Here is a 23,659-nt window from a genome sequence, read left to right as displayed (position 1 = left end):
ATTGCACAGACTAGAATAAAATCATTACCAGTTAAGTGAAGACTTCTTCTTACAGAAATTTTCCACATGATACTAATGTATACTTAAGATACTAAGTTTTAAGATACTAAGTTCCTAACATATTTTTAAGATAGTAAGAAATGTTTATCTATGTAATTTAACTTATCAGATGTAGTATTGTGGATGATTTCAGATGTTACACTCCATGCATTTTTATATGATATCAACAAAGCAACAGCAGCTAGTCCAAGAGTTATTAGACAACTATGAATAATGGCACTTGCAATGATTGTAACAGCTATTAAAATGCAAGCAAACATAATTTCATTGGGAAAAAAAGCAGGTCTGTTTGGAGAAAGAACATTTTTCATCTCTAGCCATACACTTTATGGTCCCAGAACCACTATAACGTATCCCTCTCCTAGTGATTTCTACACTCCCTAAGAGCCCTTCAAATCAAACTTAAGGTCTTGTGTTTCATAACAAGGCCAATTTTCTCATTTTGTTGTTCTTCAGAAAGATACAATAATTCTGCATCTTCAATAAAGTATAACAGATCCAGTAGTTTTAAAAATGAAAGTATTTGGGAATGATATTGACATGTTTATTGACAGAGGTATTCAAATGAATGCTCCAATCACTTTAATATCACCTTTTCCAAAGAAATTAAAAATGGGAAAAAATATAAGTAAATTGTACTCTATTCAGCTCATATGACTGTATAAGTGAAATTACTCATTTAAATTCATGCTTGTATCTTTTTTCTACAACTTTTCAGAGTCCCAGGATATGTTCATCACTCTGTTCAGATTATTATTTTAAGGTCTAACCATTTTACGTGACCTTATGGAAGCAGAGATAACCAATTTATTTTTGTTTAGTTTCATTTAATTATTCCTGCTTCAAATATATGATGCCAGATTATACATACTAATGAGCATAATGGGGAGATGGGTAAGAATTTATCATTCATTATTTTTTCCAAAACAATAATTGGTGAATGTTAAACACTCTTTTTTTCTGGCTGATCTGCATCAGCTTTTCAGATTCTTGCCACACAAGTTTCTAAAGACAAACCCACAATTTTTATCCTGTGGTTAGGCTGCACCAGACTGGGCTAAGGAAAGCGCAGAAGGAGAGTTCTTGACTTGCACCTGAACATTGACCCAAGGAAGACAGATGAAAAAAAATTTCTACATTACAGCTTTAAAGAGAGAGAGCAAATCAAATCAATATGTTTTACAAAAAATGCATAATTAGAAAACACATGATTTAAAAAGTGTATTTATCTGATCTTTCAGACTGGTTCCTTACTCTGTCACTCATGCACAGAATCACAGAATCACAGAATCACAGAACTGTAGGGGTTGGAAGGGACCTCCTGAGATCATCGAGTCCAACCCCCCTGCCAAAGCAGGTTCCCTACACCAGGTCGCACAGGTAGGCATCCAGGCAGGTCTTGAACATCTCCAGAGAAGGAGACTCCACCACCTCCCTGGGCAGCCTGTTCCAGTGCTCCGTCACCCTCACTGTAAAGAAGTTCTTGCGCATGTTTGTGCGGAACTTCCTATGCTCCAGTTTCCAGCCGTTTCCCCTTGTCCTGTCTCCACTCACCACTGAAAAGAGTCCGGCCTCGCCATTCTGCCCCCCACACCTTAGATATTTATAGACCTGGATCAGGTCCCCTCTCAGTCTCCTTTTCTCAAGGCTGAACAGACCCAGTTCACTCAGCCTTTCCTCATAGGGGAGATGCTCCAGGCCCTTCACCATCTTCGTGGCCCTCCGCTGGACTCTTTCCAAGAGATCCCTGTCTTTTTTGTACTGGGGAGCCCAGAACTGGACGCAGTACTCCAGATGAGGTCTTACCAGGGCAGAGTAGAGGGGGAGGATCACCTCCTTTGACCTGCTGGCCACGCTCTTTTTAATGCGCCCCAGTAAGCCATTGGCCTTTTTGGCCACAAGGGCACACTGCTGGCTCATGGCCAACCTGTCATCCACCAGGACACCCAGGTCCCTTTCCGCAGAGCTCCCCTCCAGCAGGTCATCCCCCAACCTGTACTGGTGCATGGAATTATTCCTCCCCAGATGCAAGACTCTACACTTGCTTTTGTTAAACCTCATCCGGTTTTTTTCTGCCCAGCTCTCCAGCCTATCCAGGTCTTGCTGAATGGCAACACAGCCTTCAGGCGTGTCAGCCAATCCTCCCAACTTCGTATCATTGGCAAACTTGCTGAGGGTGGCCATTATCCCCTCATCAAGGTCATTGACGAAGATGTTGAACAAGACCGGACCCAGCACAGACCCCTGAGGAACACCGCTAGTTACAGGCCTCCAACCGGACTCTGCACCACCAACAACGACCCTCTGTGCTCTGCCAGTCAGCCAGTTCTCACCTCACTGTCCACTCATCTATCCCACACTTCCTCAGCTTTGTTATAAGGACGTCATGGGGGACAGTATCAAATGCCTTGCTGAAATCAAGGTAGACTACATCCACTGCTCTCCCCCTATCCACCCAGCCAGAGACAACATCATAGAAGGCTACCAGGTTGGTCAAGCACGACCTCCCCCTTGTGAATCCGTGCTGACTACTCCTGATAACCTCCTCTTCTTCCAGTTGTCTGGAGATGACATCCAGTACAAGCTGTTCCATCACCTTTCCAGGGACAGAGGTGAGGCTGACTGGCACACTGTAGGCTACCACACAAAGTCATTATAGACAGATGTGTTGGAAGAATTGTACCATATTTTTTCTGTGCTGTAGCTATAGACATCACGTATGCATGAGTATCAGAATGTAAGCATGCATCTCTATATTCAAACAACAATTTACTGGAAATACTAAGGCAGTTGCAGAGTTATAAACCCTTCTCCCTCCAATGTTACTACATAATGGGACATTCACATTGTGCCCAAGGGAAAGAAATTGCTGACATGTACCTGCAAATGGCCTGTATTCATGGCACAGCTTGAGCCAGCCTTGTCTATACCAACATACACATGGCATATACAAATCTATGTCCATACGTGTGAAATTCTAAGGTACACATTTGATCCTTCCTTAAATACTTGAAAAGAACAGGCATACTGCTGAATAGTTTATGGATCCCAAAACAAGGGATAATTCATCTAGCACAACTAATTTATTTCTATCTGTAACTGAAATTCAGAGTTGCAAATACACCAAATATATTGAGGGAAAAAATGTTATAGGGATATTAGACTACTTTTAAGGCCTTTTATTACACCAATAGAAATCCTTCTTTCCAATTATTCTGAGTAAGCATTAAGTATGCAGATAGAAGCAAGTGGCGAAAAGGTCTATCAGGCAGAGAATGAAACAGAACTGTGCTCTGGAATGTTTGTTTTTGATTCTAAGTGTGGCTGCTAAAAAGCTATTACTGCAGTTTCACACAGATGTATTCTTTTGCAAGATGACAATATCATGGATGAGCTGAAAAGAAGAAAGCAGATGAACTGTGATGAAAGCTTCTTGAAACCATGAGTACTTTTAAAAAGTGCTCTTAAAAGTGCAGGAGAACTAGAATAACTTTTGAAACAACCTATACAAGATTCCACATAATATGGCTCCTAAGCTGTGCAGCTCATGTTTTAGCTACAAGTGAAAGTTTCTGATAAAAAAATATAAAAGCAAAATGGTAGTACGGTTAGCTACATGTGAAATCTACTGATATACAGAGCAGTTTGTTTAGGTACTGTACTGAAGAGTCATTAGTTACTAACATGTGTTTACTACAAAGGCTATGCTGGTATACATGAGAAAGACTGGTATGCTAGAGGCAAAGTTGGTGTGATAATGTTAAGTGTCATAGCATTTTGTCACCTAATGCCTTTCCCAAAACCAGAGCTACAGGCTGCTATAATTGTCTGGCACATCTGAGGTTTCTGTGCTTACCAGTCTGCAAGAAATAGCAGCATGCAGTGAGATTTTCTCATTACCACAGAATTTATGTGCGTGCTTGCCTCCTCAGGAACTCACCAGTTATGATGAACCTTGCAGTCTGAAATTATTTAGTCTGTGGTGGACTAAATTTGGGTAAGATATGCTGCGAAAAAAACCCTGGCCTTCTGTTGTTACTGAACTCACACAATAACTGAACTCTCAACAACTCTTATTAAATTGGATTTGTCCCAATTCTTTAATAGCAATCCTCTTCACTTGTATAAATTTGCACGAAATACAAGCTTATAACTTACCTTTGCAACCTGTCATAAAAAGAAAAACATGAGCAGAGATGTAGTCACACAAACAAATTTAGCCAGAAAATGCTTACAGTTTCATTTTGTACCTACCAAGACTGCTCTCTATCAGACAAATAGTCAAACGATGAACGGGGACATAGACAAATGATGGTAGACAAGTACTTCTGGCTACTGGCTCCTGAACAATCTCACTGTTTAATGATCAAATGGTGCACTGCACCAAACAGAAAAATTCTGTATCTATGGAGAATACTCCATATATTTTTAATGTAGGATCTTATGAATATAACAGCATACATTATGAATATTTAAGGCCCATATGAAAGCTGGATGATCGGTTGAGAGATGCCCTTCACTTAGATCTCCTTACAACAAATATAAATATTTATTAGGCTATAGTTGTATTAACATCATGTATAACACTAAAACACGTACAGCTGCATCAGCATTTTCTTCTATAATCTGTCTAACATGGAAAACAGTTTTGAACTGAAAACTTGATAAAGAGAGAAATATTTTTGCAAAGTAAGGAGAGCATGGAGAGGACAATACAAGAGTTTATCCTTCACAAAATAAAATATCTTTCTGGAGCATTTATAAGTAGATATAAAAGTTCATTGTATTTTATAAGTAAAGTTTAGTCCACTGCATAAATATTAGTTTTAGAATCAAATCACATCAAGACAGTCACTAGTAGAAGTCCACTTTACAGCACATTACAAATTTTGTGGCAGTTCTGAGTGCAAAAGCAGTATTCACATTTACAAAACCACTTGTTTCATATTATAAGACTTATTTCTTTAGACTATCAACTAAAAAAATATGAACCAAACTACACTTTACACATGTAACTGAAAAGCTCTAGAATTCCAGGTTCCATCAGACACTGATGGTTTAAGGCTGACTGTGATTTTTGTTCTTAAGTGAAAAAGTTGCTGCTATTTTAATTCTGTAATTAAGTTGCTGGAAGTTTTCACAATAGATATTGTTATATTATCAATGGACTAAATTCCCCAAACTCTGAATAACTAATAGAGAAATCCACTGTTTGTTCAAGAGATGACGATTCACAGAACTATTCTAAAGCCCAGCAGTGTCTTTCAGATAATATAGACATTATCCTGTTTATTGCTATTATAGTAAAAATAAAATTTGATTTTTCAAGTCACAGCAGATATAAGTTGAATATAGCTTAGCTCTTTTTCTAAGTGCCTTGGGCATATGTGGGTAATCAATCATATTTAATCAATATGTTGCTCAGCCATGTAGATTCCTGTGTCTATAATTCCAGCTTTATTCAAATGATCTTTAGCCCCAGTACATTTCTCATTGATTCTTTTTCATATGGAAGGGGCACACAAATCAATAAGTGGCACATCTTAAAAGTCACAAATACCAATTAAAAAAAAATTGCCTTTGAATATCATTCCATCCAATGTATAGACTGTTTCAAGATTTAGAACAACTCTCTTTAGTTGTCCCACTCGCATTCTCACTGAGAACATCCTGCTGGGATTATAGAAATTGACTTTCAAAGTAGCAGAATCAAGTACCAGTTGCTCATTTTAACATATTCACTGAAGGACTAATACAGGTACAAACATGTCATGAAGAAGAAGTGCAGGTCTTTACGTACAGTTTCAATTTACATTCAGAGTAGCAGATAGAATAGATTAAAAATCCCTGAGAATTTCAGTTTAAAATGTTAACCAGAGACTTCACATGCATAATTTTGGGAATTGTAGTCACATGTAAATGCCAATTATTTTTTAAAAAATGTGTAAATGTGACAAAACGTCTAGGTTGGCACTGAGTAAACATAAGCATAATTGTTTCAGTTTGTTTGAAAACTATTGAAAAATGTAAATAACCATTGGGCTTAGAATGAACAGCTGAGTGTGACATTTGCTTTCATTTTAAATAGCTTGAAATGAGAAGAAGAACAGCATGACATTAAAAGCACAATCTATCTTATTGTGTTGCTCTTTTTCAGTGACTTTGTTTGAGTGCAGCTCTTCATTCATTCCAGAAGATTACCAAAAGCTGTGTTTGGCTGGTTTGATCAATAAAGTGAGAGGCAAAAGAATATTTTTATCTAAAATTGCCCTTTATCTGGCTCTCCCACACCTAGAAGCTTCGCCAGCTTCTCAGTGTCTTGACAAGCTGGTGCATTTCTTATAAACAAATTATATATATTTATTTGTCAATACAAGAGCCTTATCTAGGTATTCATATTAAGATGAGTGCCTCTCTGTGCAGGACATTGTAGAAAATCTTGCCTATTTGATACAATACAAATTGTACAGAAATACAATATTTTACCTTGTTTGTTAGAAGTATGACGTGTTAATTTTGTGATTCAGTTGGGTGAAGCAGTTTTCATAAATGCATAGTAAAATTAATTTATATTACTATAAATATTAATGCTGTCTTGAACTGCAAGCTACTCTGTTTTCCTTTGAACCATACTCTAGCTGTTGTGTAAGTAATATTTGAAATTGGTGTGTATTTTAGTCTTTATTCTAGTTTACAATTCTTCACATCTGGCACAAGGGATTGAGTAGTAGGCCGCTTCTAGATTTCCACTGGAAGGATCTTCTTACTGAGAGATCAAAGAATGATTATTTTAAACAATATATTTTAATTTGAACATCAGCTAAGTATTTGAAATAGCCCAAATGCAAGTTAAACCTCTTAAGAAGGCCTACCATAGCTCTTAAAAATACAAAGAAAACCTCCACTGTTTTTCATTATAGCTCTTTAAGATTAAGAAGACTGAAGCTCCAGAGACAAATGACTTCCAAAGCATGACCAGAAAGTACACGCACTTTTGACTTATATTTATATAAAATAAAATATATAGTCTGAAATAATCAGTGTCTTTATTGCCTCAGTAGGACATTCCTTCCAGTAGAAGGTCTGCTCATGCACTGTCACACTACTGCGTAAATCATGAATATCAGTCTTGTCTATTATTCTTTCGCTGTCTCAAAATATGCCTACAAGAGCTTAACCTTTAAAATTGCTTACCACTGTTGAGAAAAGATTCCAGAAGCCTTCCCTCAATTTGTAATGATGATAACTGTTAATTTTCCTGACTACAAACTTCAAGTATATGAAAAAACACATGTTCAACCAACAAATCTTAACCACTGTAATGAAAAAATGGCACAAAATCAATATTTCCATTGGCCTTGTCAATAAAGGTCGTAATGAAGGGTTGAAACAATGTCTGCACCCATTTTTATTTACCATCTCCTATCTTGGTGTACTGATACAGAACCAGCATAAAATTTGGCTTGATATCAGATCTCTAACAAACAAAAGTAATGCTTCAAATCACAATTATATAAGATGTAAGTTAAAAAGAAGCAATTAAAATGCAATTCCAGTACCATTCTCTCTACTCAAAATGTCCCTGCCTAATGCAATGTAGAATATGAACCTAATTTAAAAACTTAATTTGATAAATTCCAAACAAATATTTTTTTTCACTAAAACCTGCTGGCATGGCTGGCATATCATTCACTTTTGTGTCTTCAGCATCCTTTGAGAAAAACAACAACTTGGTGGCAAATCAGTATTCCTATAATGTTCCAGACTGAGTCATTGCTGTCAACAACTAGCGGTGGCATGCGTTACTATATTTGGAAAGTAAAATTAAGCAGTAACTCAAATTAATTGGTGTACTTAATGTATGAAAGTATTCCAAGTATGATCCATAATACATTTTAATTGGGAATCACTCTGTGTGATTTCCTGTGAAAACAAAGAGTCCATGGTTTAGAAGGCTGTTATTTCTTTATTTTTAATGAAGCTTCGAGTCCTTTTCAGAGATATTTTCAGTATGGCAATGCTTCAGAAATAGTTTCTTTCGAGGAAAGTTCATAATGACCAATTCAAGCCTCTGCTCTTAACTATACTCAAGTGAACATCTCCTTAAAAAGAGCACATTGTACAAATCAGCTGCACTGAAGTAAGGTCAGTCACCTTTGCAGAGTACTCCTAGTCACCAGGTTACAAACCCAAGACAAACCCCCTGATCACAAATACTGCGTAGCTAATTCATCAAGAGCTCCATTCAAATTCAAACATGACAAACTGCTTTTAAGACATGTAAGGCAAGCAGCAACCATTATTTTCCTCTGCATTTTCTCTCTAATATCTGTATCTCTGCTTCCTGTAGGTGCTCTTCAGAAGTTCCTCACAGTCACTGTTCAAGCTACATCCAAGAAAAGCTGTGTGTCTCTTTCAAAAGCAAGGAAACAAAAGGGTGTGAGATGTGTCACTCCTCCTTTATGGAAGAGCTGCACAAGTGGACACATTCCTATCGAGCCCTCCTCTTTTCTGAACATTTTGCAAAACTATTTTCCCCTTGGTTGGGCTTTACATTCAAAATGTTGAGTACAAATACATTCATCGCAGCAACAAGACTTCATTTTTCTTTAGAAACCTTCAGTCATTTTGGTTTATGGACCCTCCAAAGGCCAATACCGGAATACAAAAATACAAAGGAGTGATCCAAACTTTTAAATGCTTATCCAAAGTATTTAAACAGTTAAATGTTGCAACATGGAAAAGTCAACAGAATCTCTGATTAATACAACTGAGAATATATACATATATATATATGTATGTATATATATATATACATTTTTTTTTTCCAGGAAAAACTGTTGAGACATTAAAAAAATCTGCTGCATCCATCCTATTATATTTCTTGAATTCACTTTGAACTTAGCATCAAAATGAGTATATTTTATTAGAGCAAAGAAAAAAAAAATGCAGTTACACAAAATCAGTGACACTGTATTCATGTGCACTGCTAATCAAACCAAAGGTGCTTGCATATCCTATGCAAAATTTGCAGTGGAGTACTGTTCTCAGAAATGAAAGTCATAAACATATAACGAAATGGTAATATCCTTGAGTTATTTGTAAGTTGCCTACAAGCAGAAAATGAGACAGAGTAAATTGGATAAATTATTCATTGTAAATTAGTTTTTCATCTCTGGGATTTATTGTGAAAGAACAACAATTACACATGACATTTGTTGCTGGTCAACAAATAAATTCACTTGGTTTTAGCATCAAGACAGATAAATAGTTCAATTGCTATTTAGAAAGAAAAATGGTGTTTATTACTACATTCAAAATTAAAAATATTTTTCCCTAAAATATTATTAACAAATTCACACTGAACTCTTCCTTCCACCTGTACACCAACAGTTTTAAATATTGTCTCAGTTCACAAGATAACAGAATGTATTTGGATTATGTTCATTAGTCTCTCCAAATTGGTAAGAGAGATTTTCATTGCAAACTGTTGGATGACGGCAAATCTGGGAAAGCCCGTATATTCTCAGCTGTGAAATACAGATGTTGAAAGGATGTAGGAGACTGAAGGATCTCCAAAACATATGATTTTGCTCTACAAGAAAAATGTTTACAGTTACTTAAATAGGTAAAATAAAAGCACAAATGTGTTTGGTTTCATTGCAGTACTCTATTATAAATTAAAATCACTTTCGTGTGTATACACTGTGTTTCTGAGAGCAAAAGCAGTGTAGGACTGCCTGAATATTTTCCTGATCTTCTGTAATCCAGCTGCCTCAATTTCTTCTTTCTTTACATTTGCCAAACAGGAAATGGCTAATAAATGTTTCCTAAAATCTGTTTAATATCTTAGGACATTTACCAGTAGTGTAGATGAAAAGAAGATTTGCTTCATTTATAATTTTAATCTTAAATTACAAAAACCCTGTTTTGAAATTGTCACTCGTGGATTAGGAAAAGAACTCTGCACAGGGCAGGAAGATTTCAGATATTATGCAAAAAACAGATATACTATATCTATCTATCTATATTATCCATAAATGAGGGATATACTTTTTTTTAATACTATTTTTTCTTTTTTCTTTTTTTTTTTTTCAAGCAGGGCTTTATACTCATTTAAAAATAGAAACTGTGTTGAGGTAAATAATAGTAAGGACTTAATTTCCCTCCTCTTTTTTTGCAGCTGTTGTTCAGTTTTGGCTTTTGGCATTGACAGAAAGTGTGCCCCTGATTTGAAATGGCCGTGATCTAACCTCTACTCTTCAAATATAGACGGTTGAGTAAAGCTTTTCCAGAAGGCCTCTAATTAAATAAAACTGAATCTTCTCAACAAAATTCTATCTTCTCAATGGTTCTCCCAGTGATAGAATTAAAGTGTGGATGGGTTGTTCATCTTTCTTACCTTTGGATTTGTTACAGCTCAGAAAAGTCAGATTTTATATATGACGGAATTTTTTCTTCTACTTGAATATCTGTTGTTATGGTGATAGTTCCAGGAGGGAACATTAACGAGGATGACTTGAAAGCTTTGATGTTTACAGCATGATTACTTGTAACACCTCATAAGAAAAGGTGACAGCTACTACTACTCCTTGCTAAATATGCATAATTGTATCAGTTTAAATGAAAAATACCTGTATTTCTATTTGTTAGGCATCTGTAACACAACTATGAATACAAGTGAAAAATCCATATATACTTATGTAATAAGAATTCAGAAGAATGAAGAAATCTTATTTTCTCAGAAGGGATATTATTTGTTATTCCTAAGAACTTCACCTACAATAAACAGTATTTTTCAACTACAGCAGTCTTCAGACTACATTTATAGCCTGAGTTGCTCTTTTGCGATATTCTGAGAGCTAACTAGCACAATCTTCTCATATCCAAAACTAAGCTGTGAAAAGCTCTGTGAACTCACATCACCCGAACCATAATTCTGCTGCCACATTATATCACCTAGACTGTGATTCACCAGCAGGAGGTACGCAGTAGAGACAAAGAGCTTATTTGACTAGATTCTTCAGCCTTAGAGGTGCTGGTAGCTCAGCACAGCAGTTTGGCTCACATCTGTTAATGGTGCATGCAATTACTTACATATCCTTCATATGCCTCATGTGCAGGTGGTGGGGGTGGTCTGTAGCCTGGTACTGCTGGGGCCCCCCTTGCTCGAGGTGTGGGAACACCTCTTGCTACAGGTGGGACGGGGAGAGCTCCACGAGTCACTGGTGCTCCTCTGGGTGCTTGGGCACCTCGTCCAGGGAGGGGCGGAGGAATCGCACCCCCACGGCCCCTGTGGGAGCAGAAAGAAGTGAATGCACTGGGGTGTATGTTAAGGGAGGACAGGCAAATGCTACCCCACTATAAAGGCTCTTGTATTTTTACTGCTATTTAAAGTGTTGTGCTACTATGGGTTTTGGCAGCTATGATGTCAAGCTCTTTTAGGCAGTATCTCATGCAGAACTTCTGTTATGGAAAGACATTATTTCTAAGCTACTCAGTGCTTTTTACATCTGATCCTTCTTCTTCACTTGTACTACTGAAATCCTGGAGCATTGTGATTCAATTTGCAGAGTTACTCTGAAGTAGTTCCAAAACAAGAAAAAAATGAAGATTTTTTTTCCATTGCTTCCAAAATACAAAAGCAGTCATCACTGTCAGTTTCATGCTTATTGGTGGATGGGAGAATTTGTCTGGCAGAAGATGATGCTGGATAGCAGAAAAGAGCAAGGCAAAGCAGGGAGTATAAAAGGAGAATAAGAACTTTCACTCCTGTTCAATTTAGTTCAGCACAAGGAAAGGATAGCGTAAGATTTGGCCTTCCCCAGTTTACAGAGAGAGCAGTGCATATAGACAAGCAGAGAAAGGTTTAGTTTAACATTCTGCTCCTTATTTACGCTATATCCAAAACACTGGTATGTCAGAAGCAGCAGCTGATCTTGGTTAAAAAGAGGTTCTGGTATCCAGATTTGCCAAACTAGAAGGAGGATATATCAGAGAAACAATCTATGATTTTCCTTTCAGTATATAATTTTATATATAAAAATAGTGTTGTAGCTGAGGATTTGCTCTACCGAACAGTTCTACAGTTCTATTATATTCTTTCTACTGTAGTAGCTTCCATGGAAATAAATAGGAGGCATTACTTTTAGAGTAACTTATTTAACTTAGATATTCCAGGTCCTTTTTTTTTTTTCTTTTTTTTTTTTCCCTTACTCCTTTTTTAACATTCTGCGATTTCTTACTGTTAAGTAAGGAAAGTATCCAACATCCTAGTTTCTGTCCTATTGCTCCAGTCAGTAGTGTTCAACAAGAATGGAAGCCAGCACTCCACTGATTATACTTACACTAATTTAAAACTGCCTGTTACAATGATGTTGTGAACATCACAATCAAGTCCCTCACAGATCTTAGTAGCAAGGAAATCTAACTTCTGAGCCTCAGAACACTTCCATTAGAAGATGGTCATGAATGTCTAGTGTATAATGTCTTGGGCACGTGTAAGATACCACAGATTAAAAAAAAAAAAATGTCAAGAACAGAGGGAAAACACTTTCCAGGAAGGAAAAAGGGGCACAAGATCAGCCAGTTCAATTACCAAAGAGCAACTTCTTTGTGAGCACAATCAAGGAAGCTCTGTATTGCATTCCCTCTAAAAGTGTTTTTCTTAGCACCACTTGCCAAGCCTATGAGTAGCCTGATAACTTAAATACCTGAGGCAACAAATTTTTAAGGGTTTACATTCAAAAATGAGCCATAAGGATTACAGGAAGATTATATACTGTCTTCATGAACATGCAGAGGTATCTGTTGACAATACACACACACACATACACAAAAAAATACTTGCAGGAATTCAGGAAACATTCATATACCAAAAGTTTTAGAAGATATCAGTGAAATTCATAAAGAAATGATAACATATACAACACATAGAATACAATTTAATATTTAGACTATAGCCTAGTATTATTCATATACTATGCCAAAAATAAGTAATGAGTTGGCAAATAAGCAGCTATCCAGACTATGTAGCCCTCTCTGTCTACAGCACAGAATGCCATTTTATTGACCTATGATTTTATGACACCAACTATTCTGCTTCTGCATCAGCATTACAATGTTTTCTCCCAGACATATCCTTCCACTAGCTTCATAATCTGTTCTGATTTGCAGTCTGTTACTTGCAACCCTCCCCTTATGACCTGTAAATTACAGATTCGAGAGCCTGGAACAATGTAGATAGCACAGATTCTCAGAAGAAAAACAGTCAGTTCGATTTACTGACTGTGATGTCTACAATTATTATTTTTAACTGCTTATTTTTTGCCATTGTTTACACTTTCTCATTCAACTATTCACATAATAGATTAGCTACTACACCTTGAAGGAGCTGCAGGTGGCACACGGATCCCTCTTCCTCGAATACCCCGTCCACGTGCTGAATCCTCGGAACCATTCAAATATGACAGCTCTCTCAGTTGCTCCTGACGAATTTCATCATTATAATCCTGAAATGCAAAAGATGAAACTTACTGAAATGTTGTATTTTGGCTGAGCTGCCAAACAACTTAAAACAGAAATTAAATTGCACAGATGCTGTTTGGATGAATTGCCTTGCATAAATTACCTGTAGGCTGCAATATTATTTTTGTTATTCATATTGTATTCATATCAAGTGATATGAAATTGATGTATTTGTGGACTGGATAAGTATCAATAATATATGGTCAGACAAATTTATGTGTATACTTAAGATGGCTAAAAACAAGATGCACACACAAAATTTAAAACAAAAGGCACACAAGGTGTAAACATGAAGTCTATCTGTAAACAAAATGCAAACAGACTTTCACATACAGAAGGTACAAATCTGAAACAGCATGAAATAAGAACAAAAAAAAACCATTTTATAAATACTTGGTATATTTTTCTGGCAGAGAGCATTGTCTACTTTTATGTACTCCAAGCACATATTTCGCATAACACTGCACTCTGGCATAGAAAATTGTTCACTGCATGCTTTTGATTGGGTGGTTTCACAAAAACATACCAATGATTATAGCATTATGAAATTAAACTCTACAGTCATATCATTTACTGAATTTTATCATCATTGATTGCTGCCTTCAGTTATTCTGTGTATCTATTAAAGAACTTTAGAAAGGAGCTCTCTTTAGGAGCAACAAGGCAATGTTTACTGTATAAAATTGTTCAATTATATATAGAATAGGCCCATTTTAAGTCTGCAGGGTATCTACAGCACTGCAAGTTTCTGCTAGCTCTATCAACAGAACATTGGATGATTGTTCTTTTCTTACTGATTCAAAACATATAATATTGGGTAATTTAAACTGATTTTACAGCCTTTGTCTTAGTCAGAATTCCCTTTTTCGTTAGTTTCTTTTGCTTTCAGCTGAACACGGTAATAAGGGCTCACTGCAGTAGCCATCTCTCTGTCAGGAGAACTCTGCAATAGTTAACTAGCGTTTCTGAACAGAAAGTATTGATTTTCAGCCCTTCAAATTCTACATCCTTCAACAGGAAACTGTCATGGACTAACATTCAAGAATCAAAAAATGCTGCAGTACCTGCTTCTTCTCCAATGGACAACTGTCTAGGTTTAGTTACAAGTAACACTTCTTTCTAGTCAAGTTAGACCAAACGAATTATGAGACAGGACTTGGATTTCACCAGTTTCTAATCCTTACCAAATTTCTGAAGTCAGCTTTCTTTGCCATCAAAATGGGCTTAAGAAATTTGCAGATAATACTAACAGTAAATAGCTGACTCACTGAAAATGATAGAATCATGGAATCATGGAATATCCTTAGCTATGTGAGGGGACTCACACAGATCTTTCGGTCCAACCCCTGGCTCCACACACAGCCATCCAAAATTCAAACCCTATGTCTGAGAGTGTTGTCCAAACGCTCCTTGACCTCTGGCAGCTCAGGGTTTTGCTCACTGCCCTGGTCAGCATGTTCCATGCGCACCACCCTCTGGTGAAGAACTTTTTCCTAACAGCCAACCTGACCCTCCCCTGATGCAGCTCCATGCCATTCCCTTGGGTCCTGCTGTTATCACCAGAGAGATCAGCACTGCTCCTCTACTCCCCTATGAGGAGCTACAGGTGGCCACAAGGGCTCCCCTCAGCCTCTTCTGCTCTGAACAAACTAAATGACTGAACAAACTAGACCTCAACCACTCCTCCTAGAACTTCTCCTCTTAGACACTTCCAGCTCTTCACAGCCATCCTTTAGACACTCTAATAGTTTTATTTCCTTCTGATACTGTAGTGCCAAAATCTACACACAGTACTCGATGTGAGGCCACACAAGCTCAGAGTAGAGCAGGATAATTCCATCCCTTCATCAATAAATAATTACAGAACTGCAATTTTGAGTGAATTTAAGAAGCTAGAAGGACCAACAGAAACTTCTTGAAGGTCAACAAGAAGTGGCGCAGAGTTCTACACATTTGTAACAATGACCAGGCCCATACAGTTTTAGAGGCTGGGAAATAACAGATCGAGTTAAAGCACTGTTGGAAGAAAGTTATTGCAAACCTTGAATAGGCTATACAGATTCAAGATTCAACTAGACAGAGACATAACTGCCTTGATTTTCTGTTTACTGTTGGCAGTAGAAATGCTTGAAGAGAAATACTGAAGAAGACCTTCAATTGACCCTTCCGATAGACATTTCCATGACCCTCTGAAGTTCTCATCTGTATCCACAGTATTGTTTTTAGATTCCCTTGTTCAAAAGGAGCCATTGTTGGAAGAGATGACTTTTGGTAAATGTGATCTGTGAAACAAAACAACTAAAGCTAGAAAACAAAATCCAACTCTTGCGTGGAGTATTGGAGAGGCTGGTGACCTGAGGGAGGTTTGAGTGATGAGGGAGAAACAGGAGAGGAAGTTTTCAAACAGTTTTTCCACTATTTTTTGTTTGATCTCAGGAATACATCCTGAAGAGATCCCAATAAAGAGCTAAGCCTCTTTTTTTTCTAAATTACTGAATCAGAAGCCTGGGCAATCTGTTTAAAGATATGATGCTGACCTTTTTGTGCTCTTAGAGAGTGTAGGCCTGGTGATAATTTTACTTCTACATTTCTAAATTTTTAGGGAGTGCAGCTGGAATAAAGTCTAATAATGCAATTCAGAAGAGTACCATATTTATACAAAACAACATGTGACATTTGCAGCAGAGTCATAATTATAAGTAAATCCCCAATTTGCTAGTAAACCAGATGATAGCTTTCAGTTCACAGCAATCGCCAAAACTTTTTGCACATTTTTTCTGTCATTTTAACATGGTAATGAGACAAAGACATCTTTATAAATAAATGTGTTCTGTAAAACACAAAGGGAAAGAAACAGATAGAATCAATCAAATCACATTTACAGCAATAAATAAATGTACAATTTCCTGTGACTGGCTTAATGTCATCTGCTATTCATTCATACTGGCTTTGCAAGGATTATAATTTCAACCTTGCTGATTGAGTTTGCCCTTCAGATTCCACAGCAGTGCTTAGAGTGAATTTCATTAATAATGCAAGTAAATTTTGTTAGAAAAAAGATGTGGGGAAAAAAAAAATAAAAAAGAAAAAAAAAAGAAAAAAATGCCTGCAAAGAACACAAATTAAAACTGTCTATGTTGCTGCTTTAATCTCTTTCCTTTGGAACATTGTTGTATAAATGAACTTGTAATAGAAACTGCCTCAAAGCCACAGTTCCTTGCTCAGATGTTAATATCATTAAAAATCTTAGCAATGACTGAAAGGAAAATCCAAATTAAATTTGTAAATACAGCAGGATCTGCAAAATTGCACAACTCCATTACACAATTCTCCTTGCTTTCCAGCTGTATTCCCTCTTAAATATGAACAAAGTATTTTGAAACAGCAAGAAAAAGACAAAGGTATATGGAGAACTGTAATTAGAATGTTGGGAAAAGTATACTGAAAGAGAAAGATTTCCATTAAATATGTAACTACGTAGATCATTTATGCTGCATGCCCTTTAAAAGGCATAATAAAAGCCACGATTACTAAATCTGAAATCTGAAATTTTCAAAAGACATTCTCACTTCAACACATTAATTAAACAGAAACAGATTTAATCTTTCATAACTACTACAGACAGAGTATCCTGCTGAATATTTAACTTTGGCTAAGTGCACAAGAGCCTAGCACTTGAGCAAAATTACGCTGATGATATTTTGTAGATATCTAGTCCCAAGTGAGAGTAGATGCGGCAAGACATGCCTGTACTAAACAAAGTATAATTAAGCAGCTATACACTATAGTAGTTTATTGTTGCAGAAAAAATACTCTTCATATTAAGCTCATGAGAAATGTACTGTATTCACAATTTTCATTTAATTTAGAAATCTTATAGCTGAAATTAACATATAATTAACAAATGCATTTTGCTCTGGTTTATATCTTAGTGGCATTATTGTCTATATACAGGTTCATTCAGTGATGTATGTACATCACAGCAGTCAAGGTTTGCAAACAATCACTATGGGTGAGCTAACCACTCACACCCATGTCTATTTACATAAATATTTATCCCGACTTTTTAGATACACCAAGGATTTACAATCTTAGCAAAGCCACTAGAAACCCAGAGCCATCAAATCACAATGTTTATCTAAGTGGCCCAAACCAAAGTACATATTTAGATAAAACATTTAGTATTCTAGGCTACATGAAGACATTTATCCCAAACTACCACAACAATGCTTATAATGGTTAATTAAGTCAGTTGCCTTGGCTGTGTTAGGAACAAAAGAAAGCTGTCAGCATCAAAATCAGACTAGAGACAGCTCATCCAGGAGCTGTTCTAGCATGGAAGTACAGCAAAGATGGAAAGCATGTAAGCTAGGAAATGTAAAAAACACTTCTGTAAAAAATAGAAACGTATCATGCAAGCTGCATAACCTGATCTGAATTAAAAAGAACATGCAGTGACAAGGAAGAAGAGTTTATAAAGAAATCAAAGGGTAAGACACAGACAGAGGCAATGGATTATATAGGAATACATATCTGTCATTATCATAACAAAGGCTCGTAGAAGTCGAGGATAAATCAATCTCTTAAGGGCTGTGATCTCCTGCCCTGATGTGTTTTGCAAGCTTAAGTTCTTTCCATGTGTATGAATGATTTGCACTGTTAATAAATATCATTATTCTTATCTGTGACAGATGAGTTTCATTCTACCTAGTTAAGGGGAAAGTAATTTAGGTTAAATGCAAACTACCTTAAGAATGCAGATTTATGCATGTCAAACCAAAAATGATAATCAGAATGCTTCACACTGACAATGTTGAAGTATGATTGGGTCTCACTTGGTCTTTTATACAGACGATGCTTTACAGCATACTTGCATTCCTTGTACAATTTACCTAGCTATGTATCATGTGAAGAGCAAACTACCCTCTACACACTCTTGATAAAACTAGAACAGAATAACAAGGTAACTTAAATTTACAGACTAGCAACTACCTATTAGTATGGATTTAAGGCATCAAACTTTCCATGATTTCAACAGAGTGAAGTTCCAAAAAATAAATGCTTTACTTGTGCTTACTATCTATATAATGCTATATACAATGCTATCTATAAAATGCTTCTCAAAGACCCCAAGGCATTAATACCTCAAATTTACAGCTGGCTTATGTAGAGAAGTTAAAAATGATACCTGTGACAGACTCTGTTTTCAAAAGAGTCAGTTATTACTGTAAAGTGACCCTCACCTCTTAAAAGTAAACATGGATAGTCAAGATGAGAAATATGGTCCAAAGGTTCTAAAATCTCAGTTTGTATTGCCTACAAACTGAACTATTACTAAGCTTGCTTTTCTCTCTCAGGCTTATAATACTCTCTGAAACTACTGCCAACAGAAAAAATCATATTCACATTCACATTAATTCCCCATTCTGGGTTCTTTTCCTGCACTCGGCGTAGCAGGTAGCAGGTAGGCAGAAGGAGATGGATTTGAACTCGCCTGGCACTTCTGCATCCTGCTCAGCTCCCAGCATCACTAAAAGAGCTTTAGAGCCCATATATGTGCACAGATTCATTGAAGCTAGCCTATCTCCCATAAATCTTGATGTAGCTATCGGGGCTATCTTCAGGCAGCCTAAGTAACAATTAGCTTGAAATTTCTATTGAGTAACTGTTTCAAGAAAACCTATAGCCAGCCAGTAGGGTACAGAAAATCCAGAGAATCAATTAGAGTAAAATGATGTGAATATAGCCCTTTTATTTTTTAATTTTTGGATAGCCACAAATTAATTTTGGACACTAGTAGAGATCTTGTCCTCAAGCTCTCCTGTACATGTGGGGAAGCATCAAGCCTGTGAAAACAGTCAGTGGTGAGGAACTCCCTGTAGTCACTGCTGCTTTGTGTTCTCTGTGGACCAGTGACAGTGAGCTGTGTTAAGATTCAGCTTCAAAGCGTGGTGAAAAACACTAACCTGGACTCATGGAGTGAGGATTTGCAGTTTGTTACTAAAGAGGCCAAGAACCCAGAAATTCTCACTTCTTAGCTGAGTGCTTTAATATCAGTGTGCTACAAAAAACGTAATTAGCACTGGCTGTTCACTATCAGAAGAGCTTGGTGAACTAAATCCAGGGCTGACATAGGTATTTTATCATTTCCTTATATTCAAAGATTTAATTCTAAGGTTCAATTGCATTCAAAACGTAAATATACTGAACGTTTTCCTATGCGTATCTACAGCCAATCCCTGTCTACTTAAGAAGCTAAGAAAATTATGTTAGGTAGATTGGACAGCCCTCTCAATCACCTAAAATTAAGGCGAGCCAGTGTCTCAGCTGGGCATGTAAATTAGGTGGATGGAAAGGCATCCTCAAATTTCATTCTTTAATAAAGAATCTTTTAATAATAAAAATTCAAAGTTCGCTGTAAAGCATAAGATTAACCTATAGCAGGCACCATACCTGATCAAGTAATTCCTGCAAGGTTCATTGGAATGATGGAAGCAGACTTTAGCCCATCCTGTGTAGGTTCTGATGGGTATGACATATGCTTTCAACAGTACATGGACGTGTTAAAACCGACAGCTGTTTTCATGTTTCTAGATAAGGCTTGTGCTCTCTGAACCCGTTTCTAATGTATATGCATGGTTTCCTGGTTACCTACAGCCAAAGCCATCTGTTAAGATGGCGTTTTGCCCATCTGCAGATTGATCTGATTATTTCACTAGAGCATAGGTGCCAGGTAATGAAAGGTTTAGATGGACAGCCTGCAGTGCACCACAAGTGATAATGCTTCTGCCACAAGTCCTCTTCTGCGATGCCAATACTGCACTAACGCCACATACCTCTTTGCATTTGCCCATATATATTGGCACTTGCATAAGGCCATTTTGTGTGCATGCAGCTCTCTGGCTGACAGTAACTTCCCAAAATGCATAAAAAAATAAGTATAATCCATCTGAGTCCAAGGAAGAAATGTGATTTTCTCTAAGCAATCAGCAACTAAGCCAGATCCATAGCTATAAACATTATGTCCTTTCACTTGTCACATATGCAAAAAAAAAAAGATTGTCTTTACCTGCTTCTGAAAAATAAACCTTAGTTGTGTGGGTCATCCTTAGAGACCAAAACAGATAAAACAGACCATATATTTCTCTCAGCAACATTCTGAATGTGTGCAGCCAATATGAGTTTCAGCTTATAAATGCCTATGGGCAGAATTCAAGCAGACATAAGCTAGAGCCACGTACACTTGCCTTTGAGGTTAGTTGACAGCTGGGGGATTTGTCAGCTTGCCACAGAGAACACTAACCCAAGTGTGGATGTCATTTTTCTCTTTGAGCATGCACAATTAAGTCTGCCTGGCAACATCATCATGGGGCACTGCGCTCTACAAGCAGTGTGGGAGGGAGAGGGGAGGACATCTTACTCCTCAGCATTGAAGAGAAGCTGCCAATACCCAGTGTACAGTGTACAGTGTGCATAGACAACTGCAGTGAAACTTTGATCCAGACATTTTAACCTTTGCTAGAACAGAGCAAAATAAGCAGCATGCAGTTGTGTATTCAATGTATTGTGTTTGGGCTTTTTTTTTTTTTTTTTCTTCTCCAAATGAAAGAGGGCCTGGAACAGAAGATTATTCCAGTTTATGTGGAATTAGTGTTAGCCACAAAGATGTTGAGTGCATGCTGTTTGAATAATTTTCAGAAATCTGTATTAAATTCCAGATGGTTGCCCCAATTTGTTCCACTCTTCTTGCTCTTAGGCCCCCAGACCAATGGTTTAATTCAAATTAGAGCAATGATGACACAGAAGTCAGTTGGCTAACAGCTACCTACCCATGAATTTAATTTTGAGTGAATCCTGGCTGCAAGAGACTTGTGCTTACTTACAGCTGTCATACAAAATGGATATAAAAAGGAATTGATAATATAATGAGAGGCCATACAGCAGACTGTGGGGAGAGTGGTGTAGCCATCTACCACTAAAGAAGTCTTTGAAAAGACTTTGCACTGGATGTTTGTAACACATCCTAAGAAGGAAGGACATGATATAAGTGATTTTCCTCTGGGAAAAACTATTTGCTTAGAATCATAGAATCATAGAATCACTAAGGTTGGAAAAGACCTAGAAGATCACCCAGTCCAACCGTTCACCTATTCCCAATAGCTCCTACTAAACCATGTCCCTCAACGCAACATCCAGTCTTTCCTTGAACACCCCCAGGGTCGGTGATTCCACCACCTCCCTGGGCAGTCCATTCCAGTGCCTGACCACCCTTTCTGAAAAGTAATACTTCCTCATGTCCAGCCTGAATTTCCCCTGGCGTAGCTTGAAACCATTCCCCCTGGTCCTATCACTAATGACACGAGAGAAGAGGCCGACCCCCAGCTCACTACAACCTCCCTTCAGGAAGTTATAGAGAGCAATAAGGTCTCCCCTGAGCCTCCTCTTCTCCAGGCTGAACATTCCCAGCTCCTTCAGCCTCTCCTCATATGGCCTGTGTTCCAGACCCCTCACCAGCTTCGTTGCCCTTCTTTGAACACGCTCCAGGGCCTCAATATCTTTCTTGCAGTGAGGGGCCCAAAACTGGACACAGTACTCGAGGTGCGGCCTGACGAGTGCTGAATATAGGGGAACAATCACCTCTCTGCTCCTGCTTGCAACACTGTTTCTGATGCAAGCCAGGATGCCATTGGCCTTCTTGGCCACCTGGGCACACTGTCGGCTCATGTTCAGCCGAGCATCAATCAATACCCCCAGGTCCGTTTCCTCTACGCAGTCCTCCAGCCACACCGCCCCAAGCCTGTAGCGTCGCCTGGGGTTGTTGTGGCCGAAGTGCAGGACCCGGCATTTGGCCTTGTTGAAACTCATCCCATTGGCTCCAGCCCAGCTCTCCAGCCTGTCCAGATCCCTCTGTAGGGCGTCGCTACCCCCAGGCAGATCCACGCTTCCAGCCAATTTGGTGTCATCTGCGAATTTACTGAGGGTGCACTCAATGCCCTCATCGAGGTCATCTATAAAGATATTGAAGAGGACAGGCCCCAGCACCGACCCCTGCGGAACACCACTCATGACCGGTCGCCAGCTGGATTTGACTCCATTCACCACCACTCTCTGCGCCCGGCCCTCCAGCCAGCTCCTTACCCAGCCAAGAGTGTACCCATCCAAGCCTCTGACTGCCAGCTTCTGCAGGAGAATGCTGTGGGAGACAGTGTCAAAGGCTTTGCTGAAGTCTAGGTAGACCACATCAACAGCCTTTCCTTCATCCACCAGATGGGTCACTAGATCATAGAAGGAGATCAGGTTGGTCAAACAGGACCTGCCCTTCATGAACCCATGCTGGCTAGGCCTGATCCCCCGGTCACCCTGCACATGCCGCATGATCTCCCTCAAGACGATCTGCTCCATACTTCTTCAAAGAAAGCAGAAGAGTAAGACTATCAGTGTTTTTTTTTTTCTCCATTTTTTTGCTGTGAAGTTTTACTTTGACTTCTAACATTACTAATTATTCTTGAGACTGGAGAAATGATCTGCTGTAAGACTACATTATGGTAAATCAAATTTGCAAGCTACATATAGCACCTATTCAACTTTTTTTAAAACTATGTCAGGTGGGAGCCATGTTGCATCCTGCTAACCCACTTCCATAGGTTTACAGCCCACTTGAGCAAAAAAAGAACAGCAAAAGCAGTCAACAAAATTCAGACTCAATTGCTCCCATTTAGTGTGCCAGTCTCATACAGTCCTGCTACAGCTATGCTTTCTTGCTCCCATGTGGCACGGTAAACAAAGAGAAATGAAGGATGAGAAATCTGGCCAAGAAAATATCTTACAGCTGTTTGTTGAGCATCCTTTCTGTAACAGCTTCTGAAACATTTTAGAACTTAAAAATATCCCATTAGGTGATAACCTGTATGATCACACATAGTACAATGGGATTGAGCTTGATAAATGACAAATTAGTTTTTAAAGCAGAAGTAGTATTTCTTTGATTTACTGCAGTACATAACTAAGAAAACATGAGCTGTCCTTAGAGAAGGAGTGACTTGGCAAGGACTAGGTATAGTGCAAATACAAA

At 37.9% G+C, this 23,659-nt stretch overlaps 1 protein-coding gene across 1 annotated transcript in view; it reads right to left on the bottom strand.

The window, feature by feature from the left end:
* The window catches only part of KHDRBS2 (KH RNA binding domain containing, signal transduction associated 2), a gene marked incomplete at both ends in the record, with an annotated part of 305,525 nt that overhangs the window by 81,155 nt on the left and 200,711 nt on the right, over positions 1-23,659 (bottom strand). The window contains 2 exons of the mRNA XM_079532881.1: positions 11,158-11,353; positions 13,444-13,571. Coding sequence (XP_079389007.1) covers positions 11,158-11,353; positions 13,444-13,571 — 324 coding nt within the window. The remainder of the gene's footprint in view (positions 1-11,157; positions 11,354-13,443; positions 13,572-23,659) is intronic.

This window comes from Tetrao urogallus, assembly GCF_951394365.1.
Source record: "Tetrao urogallus genome assembly, chromosome: 2".
In the NCBI taxonomy this organism is placed as follows: Eukaryota; Metazoa; Chordata; class Aves; order Galliformes; family Phasianidae; genus Tetrao; species Tetrao urogallus.
This window is presented reverse-complemented; position numbering and strand designations above follow the sequence as displayed.